At 36.9% G+C, this 13,190-nt stretch overlaps 1 protein-coding gene across 4 annotated transcripts in view; it reads right to left on the bottom strand.

The window, feature by feature from the left end:
• The window catches only part of vezt (vezatin, adherens junctions transmembrane protein), an 89,069-nt gene that overhangs the window by 10,392 nt on the left and 65,487 nt on the right, over positions 1–13,190 (bottom strand). For all 4 annotated transcript variants that reach the window (XM_028813433.2, XM_028813443.2, XM_028813468.2 and 1 more), the window contains exons 10-11: positions 6,403–6,503; positions 1,794–2,001 (exon numbers count right to left, since the gene is read on the bottom strand). In XM_028813433.2, coding sequence (XP_028669266.1) covers positions 1,794–2,001; positions 6,403–6,503 — 309 coding nt within the window. The remainder of the gene's footprint in view (positions 1–1,793; positions 2,002–6,402; positions 6,504–13,190) is intronic.

Below are 13,190 nucleotides of genomic sequence, written 5' to 3'. Positions count from 1 at the left end.
TGGTTTGACAATGTTATATTGCTAAGGTTAGTACAGTAAAACCTCGATTAGTCAGGACTGAGGCCATGACGGATAACAGAAAAGACGGATAACAGAACAACAACTTTAAAAATGATATACAGTAGACTAGTTTAGCAAATAGCCGTATTTATTTACAAAACAAATCCATATTAACAAAATATAATACGGTATTACCAAAATTAATTAATTCAAATAATATTTTAACAACCAGCCTAATAAACAAAAATAACTCAGAGGTACTAGAGTTTTCTATGTTTAACTTGGTGTCTTCGTTCCTGTAACAAATGGTGCCCTGTCTTATCTTGGTTACAGAACACACCTCCAAAACAATAAAAGAAAGCTTTCCCTACCAGTTAATTTATCTCCTGTCAGTTATGTTCTTTTTTTCTCTATGCTGCAAACATTCCCATCTCAAAACTTCCTTCTACCGCACCTTCCTTTTTCTCCTAACTTCCTCTGTTACTCATCTTCTGAAAGGCCTGTCCTCCCTATATAAAGCAGAAACCCTTCAGCCAGCCCCATCACTTACAGCATTCATTCCAACCTTTCTGCTCCTGCACAGTGTGCATCACAACCTGGTGGCAACAAAACATGGTTTAAAAGAATTTAAAAAGAAAATTACAATAGAGAAGAACATTAACATCGACACGTTTTTCAATTTTGTCGGCATCACGCTTTATATATCGGTCACTATTGTTCTTCCTTCTACATAAATAGAAGCAGTACTTGAAGCAGTTTTGCAATTTTGTACATGTTTAATTACTTCAGTTTTTTTTGTGACAATTCCAACACCACACGCATACATTTCTCAGCCATTACAATGTGTAGTAGATTAATTATAACAAAAATGAAAAGCTACAAAATGCTATTAAAACTGAAGGTTCATAACTTACACTGTGATCTAAAATTGTGGCATTACACAAGGTGCTGGGGAAGAACACTATGCGGTAGTACAAGGGAGAGTTGATCCAATGTACATAGCTCGCAGTGTGCTGCAAGGCATTAATAGTAGGGTAATAGGTAGGTGCTGGCGTGGGCGATGTTTTTTTAGGGCCTGACAATTAACAGAGACTGATGGTTAATCGAGTGACAGATAATCAAGGTTTTGCTGTACTTGGCACCACATCTAGATTGTTTCTTGCCTTCAACTTATGGCTTCCAGGACAGATTCTAGCTCTCAAGAAAATGAAATTGAATTAAACAGGCTCAGTAAATTGACTACTAATGTTCAAATGTTGTTGTCATTATGGGACTGAGATAGGAGATCACAGTCTGTCAGGATCTGTACTCAGCTGGGTAGTATAGCCAGATTACATTGCACAATTTAGCAACTGTCTCCCACAATCAACTTGAACGTTACAGTGTGTGAAAAGAATACAGACAATGGACTACTGGGTACTTTATAATATACAGAACAAACAGATAATGCATCCTTCACCAGTGGTATCTAAGAACAGCCATATGTTTAAGTGACACACACTAAAAGAACACTATATGCAAGGGTTCTATAATGCGGCAGCAAAGAGTTATGACAGTTCCAAATTATTTCCATGATTTGGGCACGACATTTAAGCTGATTGACTTTCTTGACAAATAACAGTGTAAAATACACACTGCAGAATTCTATATATCATGGTACATACTGTGAAGTCAGTTCTTTTGGCACATACTAGCCTGTTAAGGTATTTTCACATTTCTGGCTACTCTCTATACATACGTGCAGTACAAACTGTATATCGGACGCCTAAAATATTCCTCCTGCGCTTACTGACCTTGTTCGCTGAACAGCAGTTGTTTCCACTTCTGCCTCTCCATCTCAGAGGCTCGTAAGCCGAGCACAGATTTGAGTTCCTGCAAGACCCTTCTTGACTCCTCCCGTTCTCGCTTTTGCTGCTCCCTTTCCTCAGGAGACATGTAATCAAAAGAGTCACTGTGGTTCTCCCTGTCCGAGTCGCAGTCCTCAACATAGGCCTCGAGTTCCTGAAAGATGCATGATAACTTTCAGAATAACTTTTCAGTATTTAGAAACCTGAAATGCAAAGATTAAGTTGCTCCTATAAGGTGCACAAAATCCAGCACCAAGAATTAGTGGGTCTAGCAGGCTTAGGAGGAATAAGTGGTTGAGAGGCCTTCTGTTCCCTACTATTTGAAACCTAAAATAAACTGGACTTTGGAATAACTGAATAAAGACTCTTCTTTTTATAGAAAAGCGACTTACAAGTCCACAATAAAGTATATTTTTTTAGAACTGAAGTACAGTGAGGTTAAATGATATACTCAGGATCACAAGAGGTGGGTTTAGTTACAGTATTAATAGTAGCAGACAGCTACCTGAAGCAGCACTTGTTTATAAAGTGAGCAGCTACAGAGAGATGCAGCTGTGAATGCAATAATTATCACATGCTTAACAAATGCACTTCATACTCAAGTATTTATAAGTTTGTTATAGGATGTTTTACATAATTATAATTCTTAAATAGTATAAAGTAAAATGCTATAAATGGAAACGGACTTGTCAGTGGTAAAATCATTTACTTGGCTATGGTGATGAGAAATGTAACTATTTTAAAAGTGCAGGCATGTAAAACTAATAAAACAAAACAAGAATTACAGTCTGTTACTCAAATGATATGTCTGGTACACAAACAAATTTCTGCAGTAACAGGTACAAGAAACCAAGTACAGTATTTAAATGTCCATTTGTAAAACAGCAGTCAAGTAAAAATAATAGCAGTTATCTGAAACAGAACTTGTTTTTTTAGTGTGCAGCTGCAAATGCTATAATCAGTCCAAATCTGCCTCCTTACAAATGAAAGTCAAAATATAGCCTATGAAAGTCATGGCCACAGCCCTTCTTCTCCACCAAGAATTGGGAGTGGTGCAGCCTAAATTAGAGACTTTCTCTTTGGCATTTAGATATAATAAGGCCAGCTACGCTCAGGACTAGTATTACATCTTATTGTGAATTATCCTGGAATGGATTCTGGTTATGAGATGTCCTGTATGGCATGTCAGTTTACTAAATAATGGAAGGATCCTCAGAAATAGCTGTTCTGGAGACATTATGACAACAGAATGAATTTAGGAGGTGCTAGACAACAGGTTTAGTAATTCCTGAAACAGAATAATTGCAGCACCGAGGCATGCTGTCTTACATTTGGGCTTCCTGTATGGTGGATAGCTTATGGTGTCCTGGATAATGGACTATCTGTTGGGCTGACTGCAGGCTCAAGAACTATGATGTGTGATCTCTGAAGTGGATGTGAGAAACACGGGAGCACCAGAAGGAAAAGTCCTGTCTCCTTTTCTCTTCACCCTTTACTCCTTGGAATATAAATGTAATACCAGGTCATTATGATGAGTCTGTATTAATGGGGTGTGTTGATAAGGGGGATGAGACAGCATATAGAAGACAGATGGAGAACTTTGCTTCTCTGTGCAGAAAGAATTGTTTGCAACTTAATATCAGCAAAACCAAGGAATTGGTTATTGACTTTGGCTGCCCTGACCTGCCTCTATATTTGGTCACTAGACATGGAGTGGATATAGAGGTGGTGCGCTCCTACAAATACTTGGGGGTCCACATCAATGATAGGTTGGTCTGGTCTCATAACATAGAATAATTATGTTATTTCTAGGCTGGTAACATTACTTCAAGAGACGCCCACAGAATCAACAAGCTGATTACCAAAGCAGGCTCTGTTATGGGACGCACACTCAACCTGGTATAGTTGAGGAAAAAATTAAAACAGAACTGAGTGCCATTATGAAGAGTGCCGCACATCCTCTCTCTGGCACACTAACATTATGTACTTTTAACCCACAGGTTATTCTGCAGAAGTGTGCTGACAAATGCTAACCAAGGCATCTTTATATCAATGGCAATATATCTTTATAATGCCTCACAGTGGCTGCTATCTGCAACCAGAAGTTATTTCTTCTTTTTTCTGTAATTCTCATATTCATTTGAGTGGGGTTGTTGTTGTTATTATTATTGTTGTTTATTACAATATTTCTTGAGCTTCTGTAAAATGCTTAATTTCCTTTTAGGCCAAATAAAGTTTGATTTTTCTTTCTTTTTATCTGCCCATCCTCAGTATATTGGTTTCAGATACAACATGCTGTATTTACTTTTTATGCTTTCATTATATATTTACTTATAACAGTAAGCCAAACAAAACCGACTATTTTGTGATGGTGATTGATTGTTTATAGGTAAGAACAGACCTGATAGATTTATAATTTCAGCAAGAAATTGGGCAAAAGTGAAACTAGTAGATTATTCTGCTTTCACATGCTATGGTAGTTTTGCATTTACCATTTGTTATGTCCTACATTCACACTTTGTTCTTCTGATGTGGCCTTCTAGTTAGTGGTGAGGAGGAAATGTGAAGCTACTGGTGATTTGCTGCTCTATTTGTAGAAAAAACAGATTAACAATTGTCTAATTTTTGTAAAGCAAGTATCATTTCTGGCTGAGCTGCCTCCTCCCCCCATAATGGAATATGCACACTGGTGTAGATTAAGTGCAAGTACTTCAATAAGAAAAACACCTATTAGCAGCTGAGCTGCATTCTCCTTACCCAAACCCTTAAAGAAACTGGCAGAAATATGCGCTGTTGCTGCCTGCAGACAAGAAAGAAAGAAATATGTACTTACCTCAATAAAATAGTACCAAGAATCTGTGATAAAATGTATTATTTTCAGTTCACTTTGCTTGACACAAGCATGCCTCCGAAACAAAGTACACTTTCTTAAATTAAAATCTTTTTTGCTTTAAAGTTAATGTACTCAGTAAGTATTAAGGCCTTTTTCACATTGGGACCTTGGTACACTTCATCTCCATTATAAAAATTAAGAGTAGGCTTGGATAACTAATGCAGATTCAAAACCTTAAATCGAACAAATGGATCATGTGCATGTACTCTCTTGAAAACTTAATACTTTGTGACTAGTGATGATTTTTGTTAAAATGCCACACAAGTCCAAGCTTTTTTCCACACTGATGCCTAATATATAATTTATCAGGTCATTTAAATCCACTCCAATAAATTTTATGTACAGGCATGGCAATTTGTCAAGACCACCTTAACATATAGATTATATTGACCATATTAGCAGGCAAATGAGCTAGATATCATGAGAAACTGGTACATTCTACGATAAAGCACAATTTAATGTTATCTTTTTCATGGTAATCTGGACTCTACATATATACATACAAAATACATGGGGCACTTGGGTTGCTATGGACACATTATTAATTCACCAAACAACTCCATGTAGGAAAGTCTGCAGCATTTTTCATGTTGCTGTTACTTGCCTTTTAGAATCTTCTCACCTCTTTCATGGGTCGTCCAGTTTGAATAGGTAGCGTTTTGGGTGATGCACTTGAGTATTCAGTTTTTGGTATATTGGAAATCTTTTGAATTTTTATGGCAATCCTCTCATCTGTGGTCTTCCAAAACTTCTTGACATTTTTTATTCTTTGGTGCTCCTTCTTAAAATTACCTTTTTTCAGAAGAGTTTTATACTGCATCATAGGTCCACAGTGTCAATCTCAGTGGCTTTGTTGACACAATCTCTGCATATATTTTTATGCCATAAGATTAATGATAAAATAAAACTGATAGTCAAATAACAATCATTTTGAGCATAATGAGTTATACCTCAAATATTATAAGGAGTTGTACTTCAAGATTACTATTAGAATTGCAGTGGGGGCATTTGTTCAAACATGTTGGATTGGATTTGTAGGTTAAATAAAATATGCATATTCAGTCTATAACGCAGCAAAATGTGAAAAAGGTCAAATGGTTATAGACATTTTAAAAGTATTGTATAGCATGTTGAGAGTAGAATACTTAATTCAACAACCTGATGTCATGCTTTGTGCCAAAGATGATCACACACGGCACAGGAAAACCATTCCCAGATGAATGACAAACACTGACAAGTACAGGATGCAAGTTCTTAACGTCACTAAAATTTTGACATTTTCATTGTTAACCTCTGACATTCAATTTTTCTTTTCTGAATGTTGTCATGTAATGTACAAAGTACTTTACAAGAGTTTCTACTAATGTAAGTTATAACAAGTTCTAGCTGATATTTTTATTTCCAGTGCTGACAAAGAAAAGCAGTGCTCACACTGGTGGAGAGCTTACCTCTACTTCGAACTTCTGTATACTTCCACTTGAGAAACAGAGAATTTAATAATCATGTCTACTTAGTATTATGCTGATGCACCACTCCTACAATCTTAACAGATTATTTCTGACAAAAAGGGTTTATCTACTGTAATAATCACTCATAAAGATTGTCATCTTTTTCATTTCTGATAAAGTAAGTGTGTTATCTAGGGTAATGAATAAAGTTCACCTGCTCCTCCGGGACAGGATCTCTGTCTTCTATATGAGTGATGGTATACGATGCAGGAGTTAAAACTGGTGGAAAGCTCTCATCAGGGGTCTGTGACTTTCCTACACATAGAGAGAAAAAACAAATTACAGACTTGCACACACTAGGGAGTTGTAATGTCTGCAGTGGTTACTTCACAATTATTTACAATTCTGTTTGAACTGGCCAAATGCCTACATTTAAATGTCTGTTTTCACAAATCGAAATCTACCTTGGTCTGCTCATTATAATTTTTCTTAATTTGGTGAAAGAAAACATTTAATAATCAAGATCTTTTACAATGTATACTGAAATTAGGCTTACACACTAAAGGAGCATTTTGTTTACTTCACCAAAGTAGTACATCAGACTTCATATCACAAACACAATTGTCATTCTTAAAACTGAATTCACCAGTTTTTCAAATATTAGCATAAAGAGCTCTACAAAATAATTAAAAAAGGTTTGTAAAGGTACAGGAGAGTTATATACGGTACAATTGATATTGTTTGTCATTTTTCACTCATTATTACAAAGGGTTTTTTCTGGCACTCAATTTTTTTTTTAATTGCATTATTTCACAAATGTTTTGTGCGATTTTACAAAATAATTGTGCAATAATTATTGTGTTTTTTGTCAAAAGATATTGCATGCTGCTGCCAGTAACCATTCTGCATTTATGTACTTACAGATCATCATTTGTAGTTTGACATAACATTTTTGTTTGTTTTATTGTTGAACTACAAAAGAGTAAACTGATATTACATGTTTAAATTAAATGTAAATTAATTTGATTTTTTTTTTCGTGCATGCGCAATTCAAGGTGCAGCACCGCCTGCTTTGTGACACTCCACGTCAATTAACGTCAACAAATTAACAAACGCAATAATGGAGAAATCAAGGCGGTGGCACACAGACAAGAGAAATTTTAAAAAAGTTTGGCAAGACGAGTTTTTATTCACTGAAGTCAAATCAAAGGCAGTATGTCTAGTTTGCAAACAGTCGGTTGCTGTTTTAAAAGAGTACAATATCCGTCGTCATTATGAAACAAAACATTCTGCAGCTTTCTCAAAGTACAGCGGTGAGGCGCGAAAACAGAAGGCTAACGAGCTGCTTGCTAAACTTCGATTCCTTTAACAGCACAAGAAAGCGGCACACGGGCCAGTTATCAGATTTCCGCTCTAATTGCTAAAAGTGGAAGAGCCTTCGCTACTGGAGAGTTCGTCAAGGAATGTCTTGCAGTGGCTGCAGAAGCAGTTTGTCCTTCTCAGGTACGAATGTTCTCACAAATTAGCCTGTCAAGAAATACTGTCACCCGACGCATAGAGGACATGGCTCAAGACATCGACGAGCAAATCAAGACAAAGGCAAGTGCGTTCTCTGCCTATTCAATAGCCTGCGACGAGAGCACCGACATATCCGATTCCGCACAGCTGTTGGTATTTTTGCGTGGAGTAAATGAAACTTTTGAAGTGACACAAGAGCTGGCTGGCATTGAGACCCTTTCTGGTACTACTAAAGGACAAGATCTCTTTTTTGCTGTTGAGAGAGTGTTGGAAAAAAATGAATTAAAGTGGGAGAAGATGGCTGGCATTACAACTGACGGAGCGCCGGCAATGGTAGGGAGGAAATCTGGCCTTGCTACATTAGTGTCTCAGAAAGTCAGTGAATGTGGAGGAAAAGTTGTTAAGTACCACTGCATTTTACATCAAGAACAACTATGTGCTAAATCTGGCGGGCTTGTGGATGTGATGCGTGACGTCGTCAAAATTGTTAACAATATACGCTCCAAGGCGCTTTCTCACCGACAGTTAAGGCACTGATGGAAAAGATGGACGCGCAATATGGTGATGTTTTGTAGCACCAGGAGATCAGATGGCTCAGCAGAGGAAAAGTTCTCCGGAGATTTTTTGATCTGCGTAATGAGATTAGAGTTTTTCAGGAAAGCAAGGATGGTAATATTCAAGTGCCCACTGATAAGAAATGGCTCTCTGACCTGGCTTTCCTTGTGGATGTAACAGAGATGCTCAATGTTTTGAATGTTCAGCTCCAGGGAAAGGACCAGATTATCACCCAGCTTTTTGATCACGTCAGAGCCTTCAAACAAAAACTACTGCTGCTCAAAAGACATCTTTCAGCAGGTAACCGTAACATTTACAGTTATAATATTCAGGAAATTTTATGTGCAATTATAATTATATTATTAGTAATTATATTTAGAATTATATGTGGAGTTTGCATTTATAATCAGTCATGTCAGCATTTGTGTTTTTGTTGTACTTCAAGCTGATAAAATTTGCTTAAAATTAGCTTGTTTCTTAAATTGTCATGAAATAATAATTTCCTCCTTTTTTCAGTTATTCTATTTTTTTCTTCCTCTGTTTTACATGCCTGCTTTGCTCGTTTCACTTCCAATCTCACACTGTTCTTTCTGTTTCTCACCCCACATGCAGGAAATTTAGCCCATTTTCCCTGTCTTGGAGAGGTAGGCATGGTGAAAGAGAAGGTCCATGAATATGATGCTGTTCTCAGCAACCTTATCCAGGAGTTTGACAGTCACTTTGAGGACTTCAGACACAACACTGCTGACTTTGAGTTGTTTGCTCAACCCTTCACCATCAGTGTGGATGCAGTCAGAGATGATCTTCAGATGGAACTAATTGATCTTCAGTGTGATTCAGAACTGAAACACAAGTTCACATCTCTTCCTTTGACAGACTTCTACAAATGTGTCCCAGCAAACAGGTACCCAAAGATGTGCAAGCAGGCACAAGTGATGCTGTCTGTTTGGCAGTACCTACCTCTGCGAGCAGACTTTCAGTCTGATGAACTTGAACAAGAGTAAACTCAGAAGCAAACCAACTGACTCTCACCTACAAAATATCTTGTCTTTGTCTGTAAGTCAGCTACAGCCCAATCTTGAAAAACTTCTGAAAAATAAGGACCAGTTTCATATCTCTCATTAGGTCACGGACATTGCAACCGAATGGTTTTATTATTGCTTACAGCTTGACTAGTGTGTCTGGCATTGAACTGTATTGTACATTGAACACTTGCAGATTGTTTGTTTTTATTGTAATAAGTTCATTAAAATGCAAAACTTTACAAATAAAATTGCATTAGTTAATCAGATTAAAGTTGTTTTATATTTATTTTAAATATTATGAAATAAGGGGAAACCATAGCAACTTTATTGTAATGCAGTTTGATATATGATGCAAAATTTACTTTTGGCCCACGGCACCTCAGTCAAGTTTGATTTTTGGCACTTCATAGGAAAAAGTTTGGGCACCCCTGGTCTAGATACAGCCACTGAGTGAGAGATTAAGCACACAAGTAGCATGCAAACAAGTAAAAAGAGTTAAAAATGTTTTAGTTATGCATTTAGTTTTAATAAGATTAACGTTTAATAATTTTAGTAGAGATGTTTTACCATAGGCAAAGTGGCAGTGTAGAGCTACCATTCCTGCCTCACAGGGTCTGCATGGGGTTTATATGTTCTGGATGTATTGGTGTATCAGTGAGTGTACTCCACTACAGATGATTACCTGCTTTAACACTGAATACTGGAAATTTATCAATAATACTTCTCAATTATTAAAAAAAAGTTTAATGATTCATGTGCTTCACTGTGAAGTAAATAACATTCATCTCTATCCTGAGCCCCCAAAGATTTAACATATAAACTCTAGCTGTTGTACCACCAGATCACATTGTTTCCAAATATCTACAGAGAATAACTGGATTAATACTAAACAGATACTTCATTTATAGGTTTTTGTTACTAGACTGCACACATACTGTAACACTCTTTGGCTGTGTGACTAAGCCCTGTAAGTGACTGGAGTAATATCCATCCTGTTTGCTTCTTGCCTTAAACCCAGTGCTGCTGGGTTCACTGTCTCCATGTGACCCCAAACTGGAATGATTACATTTTCCCCATCAGCACATGCAGGATTAAATGAATACCTAAAACACATCTATTTAACTCTTGTCACTTGATTAAATGTGATGCATGTGCTTAACCAACCCCTCAATAGCTGGCACCGGAAGACCAACTGCAGCTGTAATGTCTATGAAATAACTCAACACTTTTGTGAAATCATGGAGTAACATTTTTTGAGCATCAGGAATAGGATTCCATACTTTCTATAAATAAAAGGTAAAACTTTTTTTTCTTGTACCACCAACATGCTAAACATAATGGACAATACTATTTACAGTTTTCTATAAAAAAAAAAATAATTACCAACATGAATTTTCACAGCCAACACCCAGACCTGGAAGCTTAATTTCACTACAGATTACACCTCTGGTTAAAATGCTGAAAATTTAATCATTTGGCTGCATTTGACCATCTGAAATATTTCTTTACAATTCTTTAAACATATTTCAATGGTTGAGACAGATTTCCCACAGGAGGGATGTGCTGAAAGAATCATGAAAGTTTACATTGTGACATATGGGGTAGGAGGGGCTCTTTCTGAAATCAAATGTACATCAGCTCATTTACATGGGCAAACAGAATTATCTTACTGAAATAAATCTTCTTATATAATACGCTACCGTGGCTGTTTGTTTCTCTGTCCAAGATTTTAAATCACCTGTAGCTCACAAACCGTTTGAACTATTGACCTGAAATTTGGTACACATATACTATGTGATGTCTACTATTCACTTTCGGGCTGTGTCTGTCTGTCTGTTCTTCCCGGAAGTGCGAGGCGGCCCAGAAGTGCAAGGCTACAGCAATGAAGCTCAAAAGAACTGGCAAGGCGGCCCCAAGTTAATGAGCAGGACACAAAATTGCTTACCTGCTGATAGATGGGGGAGGGGGCAGATGGGGTGAAGGGTTGCGAGCACATCCGCAAAATGAAACTGCCGATTCTGCATATCAATTTTTTTTCTGACGATTTCAAAAGTTTCTAGGTGCCTGGGCTTTTTACAGCACGGGTTTTTTAATCAAAGTTTTTGACTTTTTAGGACTGGCCAAATATTTGAGCAATATATTGCTCTCAGTAATGCTGCATTTGCATTTTTAGGCTTACTTAAAAAAAAATTATACCACAAATCTAGATAAATAAATAAATCATAGCATTAGCACCAAGCCCATTTCCTCATTGCAGTTTGGGTGCTTAAGGATGGTATTAAATCATTTTTACAATCTGAAAAACATTCACATTTAAAAACAGGATGATTCTCTTTTCTCTTAAATATGTAATGAACCCAACCATACTTAAGAAGGATAAACATAATCTAAGGATTATGATTACATGCAATAAACTAACAGTTAAAATACCTAAGAGCTACAGTACATGCTGTATATCCAACCTTCATAAGGCAAGCAGTATACAAAATTAATACATCACTATATTATGAAATTTAATACCTGCTTTTTAATGTTTTATATTATTTTTTGTTACTCTTCACAAAAGAGAAGGCCAAATACAATAATCCCATTACAGAACAATAAAACATTTTCTATTCAAATAAGATGAAACAGTAGATGAATAAAATTACAACTACAATGGACAACATACCTCATTCTGTTCAAAAATACAATATACTCGTAAGTATAAAGATAACAAAAAATCTGATTAGTCTTCACCTAACACACAGGAATATAATAACTGGAAGGCTGCTACACATGGCATTAAAAAGTGAGTACAATTCTTTCTTAACTGTTTATTTTAGAATAAATAACCCTCCAACTCCATGTAGCACACTCACACATCAAAGCAAAAACAATATATGGCCGTAAATACTTTCTTTCTCTCCAAAGCACATTTACACTCTTCAGTGACAAAAGGTTCAAAGTTGTAGGTAGTGGCATTATAGTCTGTTCCTATGGCATGGGACATTCACTTCAGCTTTCAGGCCTGATAACTTAAACCTGTGATTGCACCCCATCAACCAAAGTAAAATTCCTTAAGCAACTAAAAAGATTTTTGTGAAACTGAAAAGAGGAATCTCTCTTTTGTCATGCAACATGTGACTCTGTCCATCTGATTAGGAAGTATTAATCACAACTGAATGAGACTCTTGCTGGCACATCCTTGACTCTGAAGTAGCCTGTTTCATTGTATGGTTAGAAAGAAAGGGTGGCCATAACACATTTATGCAATCCTTGATAAAGAAATCTATGCCCCCATTAACTTCCAAAAGGTTCACTTATGTCCACTCAAGGACACATTTGCCAATGTCCTCTACTTACTTTACAAACATGTGAAAGCACTATCTTTCTGCTCTCTGTATTTGCTCTGCCTGGGCTTGCCTTCTGCGCTTTGTAGCAGACTCCTTTTTGCCTAGGGTGTGGCTGTCCACAAAGAGCTTGACCACCACTCTAATTCTGGGCTCCAGCAACAGAAGGGAGACTGAAATGGAGTTTGTTGCATGAGCCGCCTAGAGTTCGACCTCACTAAATGAAACACAAGCAAAAGAGACCCCATGCAACAGCATGCATTCAGCTTGTAGAACCTAAGGAGTAAACTGATCACTAACCCTCAGCAGCTGAATTTCATGCGAGTATGAGAGGATCACTGTGTGAGACCTTGAAAGACATGGACAACTGAACATAAAGTGTGCTCTCCTTGCACATTTACCACTAAAACCTCTCTGTGGGCCCTGTACACTTGAAGCATCACATCCAGCCCTCAAGACTTCAGGAACCAAACAGACTAAATATCATTACTGTTACTATTCATTACTGTTTTGTACTATGGTTGTGAGGCTAGTTGGGGTGAAAGCCAATAAATTCAAAAAGAAATTAACCT

The sequence above is a fragment of the Erpetoichthys calabaricus genome, chromosome 1, assembly GCF_900747795.2.
Source record: "Erpetoichthys calabaricus chromosome 1, fErpCal1.3, whole genome shotgun sequence".
Lineage (NCBI taxonomy): Eukaryota > Metazoa > Chordata > Cladistia > Polypteriformes > Polypteridae > Erpetoichthys > Erpetoichthys calabaricus.
Note: the sequence above shows the minus strand (reverse complement) of the source record. Positions and strands in the feature narration are given on the sequence as shown.